We start from the raw sequence: 18349 nt of genomic DNA, 5'->3' as shown, positions 1-18349 counted from the left end.
ACACAGTGTGTCACAACCATTCCTCGCTTACTGGGTTAGCTTCAATAAACTAACGGATCTTTCACAAACTGATTCTCTGAAGCTGCAGAGAAGACCTGGTGTGAAACACATGTTAGAGCAGCTTATCCTCCAGTCTATGAAAGACAAGATTTTGAATTAATGTCTGTGCAATTTGAGTCCACTTTTCCCTTTGCTGGAGCCCACCGCCACCCCCCTCCAGCCCAGCCCCATGCTCTGCACTGGGAGATGGGGTCTGGTAGCCAAGAATGGAGTGTTGGGACCAGAAAACCAGGCTGCATCTGATTGCTTCATTACAGACCCTTTCATTGACTTGGTTGCACTGAACTGATGAACTCAGGCAGTGGACAAGAGCACATAATGGGTAGAAATGAATTCTCATCACAGCCTTCTCAAGAGGCCACCGGTCCTGGCTTGAGCCAACAGAAACCATGGCTGAATGAAGAGGAGGGATCCGTATTGGTGCCTATTCATGAGCAAGAGCCAGGACTGAGGCTGAGGGCATGATGGAGCGTTAGGATGTTGGATCAGTACACAGGGGAGGAACCACAAATCCACAGAGAGCCACATTATCGTAGGCAGGGTGTTTTAATGATTAGTTTAGTGATTAGTGTTTGCTTTCTCCTGGTAACTGACACCCCTGGCATAACATTTTCTCAATTGTTTACTCCAGCAGTTCTCCAGAGACGGCCCTTTGCTAGTTAGAGGCCCTGCCTTTAGGCCTTATAGTTGCAACAAAACGCCAACCAGCGAAGATAAATAATTAAATTTGTACCTTACTGGGGCTCTCAGCCCAGCTCTCAAACTTTTGGCTAATGAGTGAAAAGAGTCTTCCACAGCAAAGACAATAAGAGCTCCTATTATATTAAAAATAACCATAACAGCAGCACTAACAACAACATGCATATACAATAAAAATGCAAGATGTGGTAAAACATGGTACCAATTTAGCAGGAGGGCCAGGTCTCTGTAGGGGAGAGACTGTTAATTCCCTGACCATGCCTCTGAGAGGGTATGAACCTCACAACCCAGACCCACTTATTTCCATAAGTCTGTGCTCAGTCAGCATTAAACAGAGGAGAGGCTTGTACTGGAAGAGCTGGTGTCCTGTGAGTACTTACGATGCTCAAAACACCAGTGGGTCTCTGTGAAAGTTAACGTTACGTTAAATAATGTCGCGCTGTATCATCCTAACGTCCTGCGAATATGCAAGACTCAGAAATCCTCTGACGGTAGCTGGCACCTTTCTGAGAGCGCGCTCTGCTCTGTCCTCTTTATGCCCGCTGCCACGGAGCCCCCACCCCAACATTCATACCTGTTCACTCAGCACAAATTGGATGCTGCAAAGCCATTTAATTGGCCTCTACTTCAGAATCCAAGGACATGTGAAACTGTCTCTCTAATATCTGCTCCCCTACAGAGCTGTTCTCAGCTGTGTTTTTTAAAAACTGATTTTTTTTTTTTTTTTTTTTCCAAGGTAAGGGTGCGTTAAAGCTTTTGGACATCAGACAGCCTTAAAACTCGAAAAGGAAAAAAAAAATCATTTGACCTCAGTGATTGTCACTGGAGAGAGTTGAGGTTTTTCTCTTTTAGTACAGGGTAAAAGATACATGAGCAATATGAAACTCTACAAGTCACTTTGTTTCTTTTTTTATTTCTAAAAGATGGTCTGTGTGATGGCATCTTTTTTTTCTTTCCTCCTTTCTTTCTGTCCTTCCTTCCTTTCCCCCTTCCTTGTTTTCTCCCACTTCCTCCTTTTCCTTCCTTCCTTCCCTTCTGTCTCTCTTTCTTCCCTTCTTTCTTTCTTGTCTTGTCTTCTCCCTCTCTTGTGGCTGAGCCAAAGTTAACTGAGTAGCAATGTTTGACTGTAATCACTCCAAGGCTCCTTCTCTGGAGAGCAGCACAGCGGGCAGCACAGTTCCTTCCCTGTAGGAGGCTTCAGCTCACTTTCTCTGTCTTACAGCAAAGCAAAATTCGCTTGCATTCAGTCACACCTGTTTAAACTTTATAGCATTTTATTAAAGGATAATTCGTCCACTAATAATCAGCAATGGTCAAAAGCAGTTGCAGGTAATCTGTGCTTGTTTTTAAAGTCAAGTGCCGGACATTTTTGACATTCAAGTAACTCTTTTTATTCGGCACTGCATTCCTGCATCTTCTTGTGTAACAATCCAGCCTCTAATTGTACCCTATGCTTTGCAAATAAAACTTAAAGATCTTTGTATAATTAAGAAGTAAACGACCCAGGCATAACTGCGTGAAAGTAAATTACTATACATAAATAAAAGAGAAGCTAATCACACGAGATGTTTTTTTTTTTTCACCTGCCCTAAGCCTTTGCCAAAGGATCAAGAGCAAAACGTTGTATCTCAGTGGACTTTTAGTTGTCATGAACTTATGCACCGATTTTGTATAACATTATGAACAGTTGCCTAATAGTGTCTTGGTCTAAAATAGCCCTGACCCAGTGTGGCATAGATTCCCCTGGACCCTTGAAGGTGCACTGTGGTATCTGGCACCAGGATGTTAGCAGCAGATTTTTATTTTTTATTTTTTAAAAAGTCCTGTAAGTCGTGAGGTGGATTGGATTTGTTTATGCAGCATATCACACAGATGCTTCATCGGATTGAGATCTGGGGAATTTGGAGTTTTTACGTTGACACCTTATACTCTGTTGTGCCTCTCAAGTCATTCTCGAAGCATTCCCTTCTTGTGGTCGGAGACATTATTCTGCTGAATGAGCCCAACGACATAACTGAGTACTTTCTACCAAAAGGCTTTGAAGGTCTTAAGCGGTGCTCAGGTCGGTGCTGTTTTAAAACGAACCTCTGTAAGAATGACAGGAAGCGAGGTTAACTAGCAGAACATTTTCCAAGGCATCACTTTGCCTGCACTGGATTGGCTTCTTCCCAGAAGTACATCCTGGTGCCAGCAGACTGGAAACCCCCTACAAGATCTACAGTTGTGTACGTACTGTGTCCATCAGAATGTTAATCACTATCTGTAAGTGATCACAAGGTTGAGCCTGATTGGTGCATGGTCAGTGTCGCTGTCGTTTCCTTTAGCTTCACAAGTACACCAGGAGTCTCTGTGGATTTGAAGGTTTGAAGCTTTGACTTTCTTTTTTTTATCAGTCTTTTTGGATTGTGATGTTTTCTTAAATTCAATTAGTTTAATTGCGTTTTCTATAACTGCACTGAAAAATGGCTCGTCATTTTGTGTTTATTTAAAGCGAAAGGCAGCCTGCTTGTTACACACTTATTGATAGCAGTATACAAGGTAGTTACTATTACTTTGCTGCTGAGAGTGAAAATAAAGATTTCCTGAATTAAAAGGATCCTCAGACTATAGCTCAGGCTAATTGTGTTGGATCTTGCATATATCTCTAGTTGTACATCGTTTGTAAGGGCTAAATGCTGATCAGTTAGGAAGGCCTTTACAAGCCGTGTCCTGAGTGTGTGTTTTTGGGACTGCTCTGCTGCCAGAGAGTCTGATAGCTCTTGAATTATTTATTTATCAGGCTGCTGGACGGTAGTCACAGCGACCTGGGCCCCTTAGTGGCTGTCTGACGACATCTCTCCTCTGCACTGGCCATTAACGGACAGGGGAAGGGGTGCTAATGAGCAGGGGGCACTCTGTGCATAGGACCGGAGTTCTCTAACCTTCCAATTTTTTTTGTTCCTCCTGCACACCGACCCGCCATGGTGAATAAAGACGCAGCAAAGATTTGCAAAGATCTGAGTGCAGAACTTTTTAATTAGGTAAAAAAAAATAAAAATAAAAAAATGAGGTTAGCCGAAGAAAAAGATTGGGGTGGAAAAGAAAGATAGAAACAACCAGCCGTTTTCCTATTAAGGCGAAATGTCAAGCGCAGTGGTGGAGCAATAGTCTGTGTGCATCCCTTTGTTGTCCTCCCTGACATTGAAGGCTAATTTTTCATGGTTATTTGAACTGGAAAATGAAAGAGAGGTTTGTGATTATTTCCTATAAATGACAACACAATCGCATTACGCTTCAGTACAAACACAGAGAGGATATTGCCTTTTCATATTTCATGTGAAAGTAATGGATGGTCTATGCAAAGAGGGGCAGAAAGAAAGACAAATGGTAAAAGAAAGCTCCCTATGTTTGATTTGTGTTAGAAATTGAATAGATGGAGGTGGAGTGAGCTTTTATTTTTTTTTTTTCCTTTGCCCAATATGTGGTTGCTCTCTCAGGATGTTTTAAAGTGCCTCTGCAGTGCAATCATTGGATTTCTTTAGCAATTAGCCATGAGTAACCAGCCAGTTGCAACCGAGAAGAAAAGTTTCCCTCCACATCCACTACAGTCTCTGCAAGAAAAATTTATATCAACACTAAGGTATCCTCGTGTGCTTTCCCCATCCATAAATGTATAGCGGCATGATGTAACAAACAGAAATAAGTGTAATAAATGAATAAATAAAATGAAACACATCACACCTTTCTCCACCTTTCCTTTCTACTAACATAAAACATCTGAGCTCAGCAAGCCGCTCGACCTTTGAGAGAAAACACGCATCAATGCTACCCCACATTTTAGATTTGAAATAAAATTGATTAGCAAAATTGGTATTCATAACCTTGTTGGATTCTGTTTTATCTCTGCGTACGCTTTCATAAACAAACAGACGGTCAAGCTCAGGGCTTTGGATGGAAACGGGGAGGCAATATGACCACAGAGGAGGATGGCAAGCCCGCCTACTCTTGGGAGGCAAGCTGAGAAATATGTTTGTGGACTTTAAGTTTACAAAGATTTGAAGAACTGAAAGGAGTGGGGTGTGGGGTCTTGTACCAGCAGGACTCATGTAAATAGGACTCATGCGGGAGCTATAAGCCGGACTCTAAGCACGTGCAGCGGTAGGGGCTGCATACATCCCGCCATGGCAACATTGATTTTCTGAGCTAATACCACCACAGAACGGTCCACAGGCAGATGGAAGCACTACAAAGATATGCAAATGGTACATTCGATAAATCGACAGACAGAGATCTTTTTCAGACATTTCACTGTACTGGTCTGCAGAGCCTAAAAGGAGAGATAAACAGATAAGTACCTGTTAATGGACACAGATATACACAAGTGTGCACACTCAGTGAAACATAGGGGGGGACCTGCCTGCTACCTGGAAAAAACTTGGATCAATGGGAGAAATTCATGTTAAGCAGTGGGGCTTCAGAAAAGCCCATGAAATAAGTGCTCGGACCATTCAGGATTATCTTTTCATATGAAAAGGCCTTTTTAATGTGTCGCGCTGCATTTTGTTATTTTCAAGGCTTTCCTCAAGAAAGCTTTATGCACTACAGCTTTGTATGGTAAAAAAAAAAAAAAAAAAAGCAAAAACAAACTGTGGGTATAGTCGCATTCAGTGCACTTATTAGTTAGATATGAAACAAAAGCTGCTGGGTGTATGTCATATATAATAGATGTGGGCTGTCTTGTTAAGCCCAGCAGGCTGTATGTGGCAGCGTCTCTGTGGAGAAAGGCTCTGAAGCTTACTATACCTGGTAATTAAAGAGATTTTGTGGCAAAAGCCAAACATCAGGAGAGATGAGCTATGAACAGAAGAGCTGTGACAGTTTCAGGTTATGTGATTTTTGTGTGTCCCTCTTCGCCAAATGAAAAATCAATACATTTTCCGGGTTATACATATTCAGAATGTCCACCGTGCTTCCGCCCTGATGGAGAGCGGGGCCGGCGTGGTGGGGGCTGAGTCGGGAGCCGGGTGGGGGCGACGGGGGGACTAGAGTGTCCGCCTGTCATAACTGTACCATCGCATTTTCCAAGCCACTGGTGAATATTTCAGAGTTGATGTGATTGCCCTTCATGACAGCGGTGATGCCTTTTTTTTTTTTTTCCATCTATCCCCTCTGCCCATGAACTGCTTGGCTCCTTTGAATAGTCACAAACAAAGTAAGGGGATTGTAGTTTGAGCTCGAGGAAAATGAAGAAAGAAAAAAAAAAAGGCGCATTAACAAAAAGAGGTTGATTTAAAAGCAGGCAGAAGTGGAAGACGATAAGCATAAATGCATGGTGAGACGGGGGCGGGGAGGGGGGGGTGCATGCAGGATAGAAGGGGTAATGGGGGGATGGCTTGCTGTACCGAGTAACTAAAGAGGCAGAGTGACTCTTTGTGCAGGACAATGTCCCTCAGGCGGAGTAGATAAAAGAGTATTGCCCAATGATGCTTTTGCCCCTTATCCAGGCTTTCAGCCTGCCATTCTATCAGGGAAAGGGGAAAAGTACAGCCTGCATCTTCCATTGTGGATGTAATATGTGTTAGTTTGCAGCCATCATCTTAGACATTTAACAAAGTCAGGGTTGTGTGTGTGTGTGTGTGTGTGTGTGTTGTGTGTATCAGATGGAGCTGAAGAGTGAGCAGTCCTTGCATGCTCAGTCCCCGTCCACAGCCACATTAACCTAGATCCTCCTCTCCTTTATCACCCCGAGTAAAACACAAAGACAAAAGAATTGGAGCAGCTGCACTTTACTTTATTTGTAATGTTTCTAAACATGTCGTTACTGCAATAAGTATTTCTAATTAGTTTCCCAAGAGGTAACACATTAGGGAAAATATTTTTAATTGAATAAGTACCAAGAGCATAGAAAATGGTTAAATGAGCTGCAATGAGAGTGCTTTTTAAATCTTTTTTTTAATTTTTTTATCCCCCATAACACGGAACAATATTGACTTTGAGATGTAAGGGGAATCAGAATGAGGACCTATAGGCTGGTGTGATGTGCATGTACCGAAGATAAAGCAATGGCTCAAATAAGGAGGGGTTTCTGACACGCTTCCATTGCAGCTTCTAAAGCTGTCTGTGATTAACTTGCTCTGTAAAGTTTTTTTTTGTCGTTTTTTTTTTCTTTATTAGCTGCCCTAACTCTTTACCCCTCCTCCACCCGCTGCACCTTCTCCTCTGCCGCTCTTGCGCCCTTTTCGTTCCTCCTGCCCTCAGCCCGTTGGAGACACAAAGTATTCATTCACATTTGGATCCTGAGGTCAGAGCAGGGCCAGCAGGGAGAGGCCAGCGAGTCCCCCCCCCATAGACAGGTCAGGAATCTAACACGTAACTCTGACCAGCAGCGCCGAAGTAGCCTTGCTCGTCTTTCCTTTCAAAGACCGTGATGCTGTGTGGGAGAGCAGGGAGCGAGGGCATATGTGAGTGGAGCACAGAGACAAAATAGACATTCATTTTGCATGAGCCAAACTCCCTCACATTCGGCGCATTCATTTCCTGAGATATTACCACACTGGGTGCTTTAATTTGATGCAAGTACTGTTGCTTAGATTTCAATTTTTCCACATATCAGTTTGAGTGTTTTGACAGCCATTTCAAATATATATGTACATATTCATTGTGTCCATTCTTAAATTATTTTCTTATTTCAGCATAAGTAATGCAAGTGGCAATTATTGTTTTTGATAATGTCACCTTACAGCTTATTAGATGCTCGTGAGGAACACACATTTTGTCTCTGTTTTCTGACATGTTTTTCTTAGTTGAGGTTTTTATGAGGTGCACCTTGTGAAGACTCGAGGAGAGAACTTCTAACAGTGTCGGTGAAGGTGGGGGTGGTGGTGGTGGTGGTGGGGGGGTATTAAAAGTTGGAAGGATTTTGCTGTTTATTTTGCTTTAGAAGAGGGAGGAGTGTCCTGTGTACGGAGTGCAGAGGTGCTGATATGAGGAGCGGACAATGCATGAAAGCTCTCAGCATGGGTCCTGTGTCTCATTGTCCCATGGTACCCTCCTGTCACTTTCATTTTGCGCCCTCTAGTCCAGAGTCAGGCCAACTTTAATACATGGAAGGGGAGCACCGGGTGCTGGGGGGGAGGCAGAGGGGGATGCTTAAAAGACGAAGTAGGGGAGAAAGATGGAGTCTGTGAAGTGTGAAATAAGATTGCTTTTTATCCGACAGAACAGCGCTATGGAAAAGGAAGCTGTCCACCCTGGGATAAAGCATGGGGGGGGGGGGGGGGGACGCACACCTATCTGATTTACTGTACAACCCTGTGACAACCTGGCTAAAACTGATGACAGCAGCTTTGATAATGATAATGAGAGTAATGAGGGCTTAGAGACGGAGCCACAGCCAGAAGGAGGCAGAACGCAGCCTCCCTTCCAAGAACTCAGGAGCCCGGCAGAGGAAGAAGTTCAACTCATCCCTCACAGGGGTGATCCAGGGCACATGCATGTCAAACGGCAGCAGGCACTAGTGTTATTGTCTGAGAACCGAATATGCAGCAGAAAATAGTTTGAGGACCACGGGAGCCGTTTTCAGGTGGGACTGCAGTTCCGCACTTTTAAAAGGCAGTTACCATCATAGCGGTATATTCAGCTGAGGCCGCGGACGGAGGAGGAGCCTGACCCAGTGAAAGATATCCAGAGTGACTATTATTACTTGCTGCTGCTCTTCTCTACAGTCTGGGAAGGAATACTGGAAAGTGCAGTGGTTACCATCAATTATTTATTAGGCCGTTTGTGCTTGTCAGTCTGATTAGCATTAGTGTAATCACTGCTCTTCGGGGGGAAAAAAGGAAGACTGCTCTCTCTCTCATCTGAAGGTAATCTTTCCATTTTCAGTGTCTCATCTTCACCGGACAGCTTTTGCATAGCATCTGCTTTTGTCATCTCCACATATTTCTTCCCGTTTTCCTTTCCCCATGTGTTTCTGTCTGATGCTGTTCGGCCCCTTCCCCCCGCACCTCATTAATGTGTGCGAGCAAGTTGCTCTCTCCCAGCTTGTATAGAGTGACACCTATAGGTTTGAGTAGGCCTTTGCAGTCACAGGCAAGGAAGAAAAACTCATGGGGAAAGGCTGCAAAGCGCCTGAATGATGTGTGTGCGTGTGTGTGTGTGTGTGTGTGTGTGTGTGTGTGTGTGTCTGTCTGGGAGACGCTGGAACAGAGAGCCCGTGAACTGTCCCCACTGAGTGACTGGCAGAGCAGGGCTGAAATTTATATGCTCAGAACAGATGAGTTTAATCTTTGTGTCGGCAATAGGCTTATTCAGCTTGCATGATTAGATTAATGGAACTGTTTCATATCATTGTATTAGAATGGTTAATGAAGACAATTAATTAGAAGACAACCTTCAGGCTATTGTCCTTTACATCTTTCAGATTTGGGTTAGAAATGGCCCACTGCCATAGCTTTGAGTGTTTCTCCTAATCTATTTCCAGAGTTAATCTGCAGCTGCAGTTTTAGTGTCTCTTCCATTTGCATCCTACTCTTAGGCCACTCGTGACCTTTCATTAATTAAAGTCGACCTAGCTTTAATCATTCTGTAATGCGGTTGTAGATGAGACGAGAAATGGGCAAAACCATTTGCCGCTTAGAGATGTGAAAGCGCTGCTGGAATCATACGTCTGCATTTCTGTATAAATTATGTATGGGGCTCTGTGTTGTGCAGGCTCAAATTGTCATGCATGTTGATTAAACAGCTCGATAAAGCAGAATAAAAAAAAAAACATGATGGGGAAAGAAACGTATGCGTGCACATACGTGCAGGTAACGTGTTTGTGCTCGATTTTTGGGGGCGGGTACACGGAAGCTAAATAGCTTTAAAATGTAGGCTGCCTATCACGGTAATGTTTGAGAACAAAGTAAGTATTGATGTGTGGGTGGAGAATTAGTCTCACTACATGTGTCACATGGCAGGAAATGACACATTGCCCCATTTTTAAGGGTTGAAAAAAAATTTACCTGGGGATTATTTTGTAATCTAAGCACCTATGCAGCTGCACAGCATCCTAATTCTCACGCAGCCGTGGAGATTTATGCAGACGTGAGGTAGATGGGATTAAACGACCATTCAGAAGATTTTGGACTTGTTTAGAGGACATTTGGTGTTTCGGAATATTCTAGATAGAATTTAGATTTTTCTTTTTTTACATCTAAAGAATAAAAAAAAATGACTTAAGTATTTGCGTTCTAGGTGTCAGCCTCACCCTTTACAAATGTTTATTTAAACAATGGATTGTCAGATTGGCTTTGGCGATAATGTTTTACATCAAAATCCATACACTTCTCACTCTGCTCAGACAGCTGTTTCCTACAACAACTGTATTGGCAAGCAGGAAGTGCTTGCTAGTTCGTGGTAGGGAATACAAAAGGTGTTTCCTGTTCAATTATTGTATTGTATTTTTTTTTTTTTTTGTTACTGTTTTTTGTTGCAGCATAGCCTCTTTAAGCAGTGAAACAGCTATGTGAAAAGTTATGTTTCTTATTGTTCTTGTAACCATTCATTTTTAAGCAACTGAGGATTTTTTTTTGTTTGTTTGTTTGTTTTAGGATGCATCTCAGTTGTGACTCTGGCTTTGATAAGCATGTTTGTTGATGAGCAGGAGCGTTCACTAATTGAGAGAAGTAAGAGGGAGTGATGAGGGACAGCGTAATGTCATGAAAGCGGTTTTGGCTCATGGTATTCCTGTAGTGAGCTCAAACTAGATGCGCGATGACTGCAGGGCTGAATACTTGACCAGGATATTTCAGTAGCTGTTGTACTTTTGTCAATATATCAATAGCTCATAGAGTAGAGACCGAGGCATGAAAGCATTTTCAAAAGAGCATTTAAGTACATTTGCTGAGAATTAGCTGACTTGTGTAATAACTGATAAAGCCTATCGACTGCGGCCTAGTTTACTGTTGTCAAATCAATGCTGTTGCATGCAAGTCTCTCTACTTTTAAACAAACTTAACAGGCAGAGGGGATGTTCACAGGGCACTGGAGGGAAATAAACATGATTGATGCGCTTTTTATTATCTGTTTTTGCTATCTTTTCCTCTGTGTGTTACTTACAAATGGAGTTATTGGATATCCATTGTTGGGACTTTGACGCTCCTAAATGGCCCTGATATATCGAGCTAATGCTTTTAAGATGGTTACAGGGGATTTCTGACTTTGACTTGGCATAAAAATACATTGAATTGTTGGCCTGAAAGTTTTAAATATTTATGATTTTTTAATAGTAGAATAACAGAAGAGAAACTGGGTTATTGGTATTGGTTAGTAATTTAACAGATTGCAGCAGGGGACAGTAAAATGTGTGCAAGAGAATGGTGTGTGATAAAATGTCTATTTCTTGAAGGTTGCAGTTATTTTTCCATCTACTAGAACACGTGTCTTTTTTTTTTCTTTTTGCAGTTTTGTATCCATACTAAATAAGAATAAAAAAAAACATTCTTTCCTCTATGAATCAATATTTGTTTTCCTTTTCCCTCATGATTCAACTCTGATTTAATAATTCAAGTCTGACTAAATATTAGTGTTCTCAGATACTACAGCAATAGAAAGCAGATTCTGTCCTCTTTGTCTGCTAGCCTTGCAACTATGTGTCAGCAAATGTAATTGTTGCAAGCTCCTATAGAAAAAAAAAAAAAAAAATGCTGCCGTCCCTTTAAGTGCTTCCACCAATTCTGATGGTGTGGTGATTTACATATTCCGGTCTCCCTCCCCCTTCAGGAGAGCTGAGCGAGGATGTGGAGGCTGCTAGTGAGACCACCACAGATCAGGAGGACCAAACCAAAGACAGAGAAAGTGGGGGGGAGAAGGAGCTCACCAAAGGGACAGGTAAGGCCAACATTAATACACTTTTTTTTTTCTTTTTTTTTTCTAGGGAGCACTATACACAGCTGCACGGCTGCAGCTCCTGAGAGATGTAAACGATTGGCCTTTTGTCTAACTAAATTAAACTTACTTTAATAAATTAAAAACAAAACAAACAAAAAAAAAACTTCACAGGCTGTTTTAAAATGGTACTATTCACATAAACAACCCTGCACACTACGAATTTTGCTAGGAACAATACAGATAGGGTAAGCAGTATGTATATGTGATAAGTTGAGGTGTCATGTGACTCTTGTTTTGTTTTTGCTCAATAGATGAGCAGGGCCTGTGTGCAGACTCCCGTGTGATCCTCATTCTCAACTTTGCGGCACACAGAGTTGGACACCAGCAATACTGAATGCATAGGATGTTTGTTTTAATATTGGGATTTCTATTTCTATGTTTATCTATTATGTTGTGTGTATGTGTGTGTGTGTGTGTGTGTGTGTGTGTGTGTGCTGGGCTTGTCTTCAGCAGGGGCCTGAGCTCAGGTTGAGGGGAGGCGTCTCTGGTCTGAATTTCTGATTAAGCTTGCTGCTTTTCACTCTTCGAATGTTAAACACTTTCAGAAACCACATGAACATTTTTAAAGAGCTCTGTTAGTAGTTTTAAACCACCCAACTTTAAATACTTTTGTCGAAGTGCACGCTGAGATTTTCCGAGAACTTAGTCGCATGATAATATTTACATCATTTCAGATTTCATCAAATTTGGCATACTTGCAAGAAGTGTTTAAGTAACTAGAACACGTAATGGAATCCCAATATTATGTTACCATTAGGGATGCACAATTGTTTTGTTGTTCACTTGCTATTAGAATATAGAAATTGATGATCCTTGCAAACCCCCCAAAGGCCTACATTCTGACATTATTGCTTGGATGGGTATTTCTGCAGAATTATTTTTTTCCGCTGCCGATTCCCTAAGAGCATCAAATATTATAAGCTGTGATTAAATGCAATTAATACATATCATTTAATGGTACTTGCACTATCTAATGTGAATCATGTGCTAATAAAGCCTATTTGTTAATGAGTATATTTTATTTATTTATTAATTTTGCTTATGATGCTCTGACTACATGCAGAGAGAGATGACATTTTGAATACTTTTTATCATTGCTTTTATTATTGCAACTAATAATAACATTTTTAGTTTATTTTGCTAGCTCATAGTTGTTATGATTCTCCACTAAGACAATATAATCTTTTAAACATGTCTGCAGCTTTACACACACATTCTGTCATGATTTAATATGTTAAAACAAATGTTAGCAGGCTGAATGTAGCTGTAATATTGTTTGGAGCAAGAATAAAAAAAAACATAATAGAAAAAAAAAATAGTTTTTCTACAAATTGACAGAGGCATGAAAACAATGAAACTCCAATAAATGAGAAGCAAGTTCACTTCAATTCAAAATGAGGTTCTTTCCCATTACGTACCATGCATGTGCATCAGAGCATCAAAGTGCGTCAAGCTCAAAAAGCTTCATTTACTTACTGATTGCCTTGCTTTTCTTTGTTGTCTTTTTTTAAGATAAGAAAATTTAACCTTGTTGCAGTTCTCTCTTCTCAGCTCAGCTAAACCTGAACGGCTGTAACACCAAAAACAAAGCTGCGAGTTTAGACGTCTATCATACCATAGAAAGGATGCTTGATTTTAATGACTCTGAACAGCATCAGGCCCAGATATAGATCCTCTTCACTTGTCTAACTTCTTGCGTCTAACTTCCCTTGTCTAACTGTGAGGTGTTTTGATTTACACGAGTCAGGTTAAAAGCTGCAAAATAATCTGCACCTTTTGCATGCCAAAGTTTTTATAAAGTACAGATTAGGAAAAAAAAAAATAATAAAAAAAATAAAAAACTTCATCACAGTGTTTGAAGCCGTGCCTTTGTAAAACATCTTTGATATTTGAACTTCTATTTTAAATGAGGCTGAGTTGTTTGTGCTCTTTGAAAGGGCGACACTCCTCTTTGATGGAAGAAATAATGATATGCATGCCTGACTGAATATGGCTAAAAGTATGTTTTAGCACATCAAAATAAAGCACTTTAAAAAGCATTAAAATGAGCTGGCCGATTAATAATTCACTCATACCTGTGGTGCACAGGAAGACGACTCCTTGCATTAGGATTCCTCCTTTTTGAAAGGCATGCAATTTGATACAACCATATTCAGTTCCTTTCCTCCTCTGTCAGTCACTAATCAGCAAATAAGAGTGTTTCTGTGTTTTCACAAAAGAAATATGTGCTTGCATATGAAAAATTTACAGCTTCCCCGCAGCTTATTAGAAACGCTTAGTTAAAAATAGCATTGCATTAGGGAACCAGGTCTGAGGTTCTGTTTGATGTCAGTGGAAAGGAAGGTGGGTGGGTAGGATGGTGTGGTGGGTTCAAGGCTGTGTTGGGAAAAAGTAGACAGCTGGAGTTTAATAGGAAGGGTCCTTTTTTTTTTTTTTGTACTTCCTGCATATTTAGAAATACAATACCAATTCAGAAGAAAATGCAGAAAAACCTGTCTTGTTGGAGCGACGCCTCACAATGCATTTGGTGAGCAGAGGAGCACTTGTTTGAGCTGTTGATTATCAGTTAACGTTGCATAGGACGTTACAACATGGCTGATCTGTTATCAATCAGAAAAAGGTGTTCAGTCTGCTAACGTCCAACCCAGAGCTCTTGAATTCTGAAATTCATCATTAGAACGAGTGAAGTACTTCTTCTCATCGTTGTCATGCTGCTGTTGGAACGGAGCGCAACATTGTTCCCGTTACAAATGACAGCCACTGTCAGATAGACAGCATTAGTGAACACAAGGGGGGGAGGGGGGAGGAAAGCTTCCTCCTTTTTTAAAGCCACTGTCAATCTTATTTTCTCTTTCTTGTTGCACAGCTCCTCAGTATTCATTAAAATCATTTAGAGGTACATCAGAAGTCTTTGTAAAATGCATATGTATTTGGCCTGTCATCTCTTGAAAGATGCCTTCATTATTCCATAGCTTTTTATTTGTAGGCAGGGACAAAACACGTTTGCGCGCGTAAAGGCACGCAGTGTATTTAGCTGTCTTTTGCTTAAGAAACACTATATGTTGTGCAACTTTTGAATTATCATAATTGCATTCAGACTCAGATAGAAAAAAAAAAAGTAAATTCAAAAGTAATTTGAAATGGTATGTGAATTCTAGCTACAGCTGCCACTGAAGGGTCATCTTAAATGATATGCATGAAATATGTATAAACTGATAACACTCCCATTTTTCCCCTTGCCTGTTCCTCTCCTAGTGGAGAATCTACGGATTAAGGCATACGATCAGGATCCTTACCTTTATTAAAGCAGGTGATGTATTTCTGCAGCACTTGCATGAATCCATAAGAATGCAGCTGGAAGTGAGGCAGGCTGGAAGTCAGTGTGGGTTAGAGAAGAAGGTGATGAGAGCTTGAAGTGATAGAGGGGGGGAGAAAAATGGAAATTGTTAATACACCTAGAGGCTCGGCCACGTTGTGATCTGAGATATTTAGCATAAACGGTATGGCGAAGGTTTTTACTAAATGGTATGGCAGAGATGAGGAGTTGCATGTTGAAGAGGACGAGTGTAGCTTCTGTAAAAAGTATACCGTCTCAGTTCTGGGCTTTAGTGGAAGTTGATAAATAATTCCTCCTTGCGCCTTCCCCTATATTCAATTTACACAAGCTAGAACAAGGTGGTGGAGGCAAAGGGTGAAAAATTATATTTCTGTGTGGGTCATCCACATTCTGTGAACTGTAACACCTCAGGGAGCAGACAGACTTATAAGTAGGCTAAAATAAATGGTTCCAAATGGTTAACATGGACCGAACGATAAATAAACAGTTTTGTTTATTATTTTTACATTGCTTGTTAAAACAATGCACAGTTTTAAGACAATTTAAAATATTTTTATCTGCCTAATTAAAATTAATATGTCATTTTGCAACTTCATACACAAAAGCTGGGTAATTTATTTTCTAACTTGCATTTTTATTTTATTTTATTTTATTTTACTATTAAGCTATTAGGGATATTGTGTAGGTGTGTTTTGACACGATTTTAATTCAGTCTGCTCTTGGCTGGACTATACAGTATTTACACAACCTGTACATAAATATTTATGCCCTTTGCTGAATTCATCAGAATTCATTGTGCCACCTCTAACCACACCTCATTCAGAACAATTGGAATCAGAATCAAATGTTATTCAAAACACTGAATTTAGCGTTTATTTTTCTTTTTTTTTTTCTTCCTGTCACAAACATATTTATTTATTTAACGTACATCCCCAAACTGACGTTTGGGCTGTTTGTATTACTGCAGTTTTTGGTTTACTTTTCTTCCTTTTTTTTTTTTTTTAATTCACACAGATGTGACCAGAATGAACCTCCAAATTATTGTCAGCTAAATCTCAACATTAAAACTGAATGGTTGTCTGAAGACTGAGCAGCTGCAGTGCACGTGCTTACAATATACAGCCAGAGTGTGTGTGTGTGCGTGTGTGTGTGTGTGTGTGTGTGTGTGTAAGTATCTGTGTGTGCTTCTGGCTCCATATCCACCTGCTGTTTGGGTCAATGTGCTTCAGTGAGCACATGTGCACATTCAGGTGTTCTGTTGGTAAGAGAAACAGATGTGCTTTACACATTGCGGCGGCTGCATGTAATCTGGATAATGAAGCTGATGATTAGCATCCCCTAGACGCAATACCGTGGCATTGCAGCCCGCTCATTTTTTTTATTTTTATTTTTTTTTTATTATTCAGCTATGTTTTGTGCTGCTAGCCTTTTGGCTGGGCATATTCACAAACACACAAATCAAATGATTCGAATTGCTCTCCGCCTAACATTGCGCATATTCAGATTTTATTTGAGCACCGTTGAAGTTGAAATTGCACAGCTCATCTCGGTTATAATTCAATTATTCAGGTTTAGAATGGCCACTTTAACTTGTGGGTCATTCAGCATAGTGGTGTTTTGTTATTGCTAAGGCCCTCAGTGGTGTAGGAACCTGGGAAATGGAGCAGTGGAAACGTTTACATAATCATGTCACGTCCTTCCAGTGTTTGTCATCCCTTAAATTATAATTCCTTTTGTCTTTGAAGATAATAGGCCATAAATTGTCCTTGTTTGTTAGCCACCTCCCTGAAAGCTCAGCGTTTACGAGTCTTGGTTTCTAACATTCAGAGGCGAAGCACTTCTCCTTCTGTTATACTTTGATGCCTAAAAATGAGTAAAAATTTGTATCCTCCTAAAAATTCTCTCCATATCTGAACATTTTAGCTTCCTCGTAACTTACAGAATTTAGTTTTTTGCTCTTTGCAAAAATGAAAATGTGTGGATTTTTGCTTCCACATCCCTAGTTGAAATCTGCTCTGTTGGGTCTTGCTGCATAGTAATTACCACAGAAATAAAAGACGAAATGGAGCACTGCCCTTTATTGCTTTGGGCTCCGACTCAGGCCGCAGATTAAAAACCCGGTTAGAAGTGGAGGGCGTGGGGGAGGGAGGGGGGAGAGAGAGAAAAGGCAATATTGTTAACATAGCAAAGACAGAAAATGACTTGTAGCACTGTGGGAGTTGAATCATCTCCATATTAATAGCCAACTCGCCATGGGAATAGAGGTGAGGATTTCACGCAGCGCGAGAAGCTGAAGGGCGTCGCAGGGTCTCGGCGCGTTGAAGGTGAAAGGTTTCAGGAGGAATGCTTCTCGGAGCATCCTGGAGTCCCAACATGAACAGGTTAAGCTTTCTCTCTACGACATGGCACGGACAGGATGTATGATCTTTAATGATGTTAGCAACATAGGCCTGAACCTGCCAGGGCATGAAATTGTAATCAAGCAACAGAAGCTGCAGAGAAGACATCCACCTTATCTCGGCTGCTGGGGATGCTATTCAAAACGCCAGCTTTTTTTTTTTTTTCCCCATTTAATACCGCTTGGTATGCTGTTTATTTTTATTTCTACAATATGGATAACCTGTCAAAAAAGACGTACGTTAGGGGGCAGGTGTGATTTTGCACTCATGGAAGATTTCAATGGTAGATGACCTATTGTGGTTAATCCAGCCTCTGCTGTGTCAGTCACTCTGTCCAGCAGCCATCTTTTTTTCCACTTGAAAGCACAACAAGGCAGCAAGGATTTGCTCCAGAGACCAGTGCAAGAACGCTGGCAGCCCCCTTTGCTGCTTGACTAATACAGTCCAGCTACGGAAGAGAGACAAGGTGCCAAAGACCAATTCACTTACGGGACTCAACAGCAGAAAAGCCTTTGGTTTATGGAAAAGGGGCATGAATTAATAATCACCTTATTGGCTTGCAGTTTTATTTTTTCTTTTCTCCTGCTCTGTGTGCCTTGCCATCCTTTGCATTCGACAGAAGATGTTTATTGCAGTTGAACGCTCTCTGTCTAGCGAAGGTGCAAAAAAAAAAAAAAAAAGGCATTAAAAAAGAATGTCTGACAAACATTCAGGTTTAATGCACATTGGCTTTTATGGCGACTGTACAGGATTTGCAAGACTGAGTTTTAATTGATGAATGTCTTGTAGCTTTATGTACGCTCCTAATAAATATTACTCCTAATCAGCAATTCATTGGTGAAATTTGAGAAAAATTTAACAATCCTTCATCTTCTTTCTTTAAGCATTTTTGTTAGCCTTTCTTCCTTTTAAATTAATTTATCTTTGAATCCACATGCCACCT

The 18349-nt window shown here is 40.9% G+C and overlaps 1 protein-coding gene across 4 annotated transcripts in view; it reads left to right on the top strand.

Annotated features, from left to right (window-relative positions):
- The window catches only part of zfhx3b (zinc finger homeobox 3b), a 311598-nt gene that overhangs the window by 275941 nt on the left and 17308 nt on the right, over nucleotides 1-18349 (top strand). For all 4 annotated transcript variants that reach the window (XM_016680891.1, XM_016680890.1, XM_007570444.2 and 1 more), the window contains one exon: nucleotides 11503-11610. In XM_016680891.1, the coding sequence (XP_016536377.1) occupies nucleotides 11503-11610 (108 nt within the window). The remainder of the gene's footprint in view (nucleotides 1-11502; nucleotides 11611-18349) is intronic.

Source organism: Poecilia formosa, unplaced genomic scaffold (genome assembly GCF_000485575.1).
Source record: "Poecilia formosa unplaced genomic scaffold, Poecilia_formosa-5.1.2 Scaffold261, whole genome shotgun sequence".
NCBI lineage: Eukaryota > Metazoa > Chordata > Actinopteri > Cyprinodontiformes > Poeciliidae > Poecilia > Poecilia formosa.
Note: the sequence above shows the minus strand (reverse complement) of the source record. Positions and strands in the feature narration are given on the sequence as shown.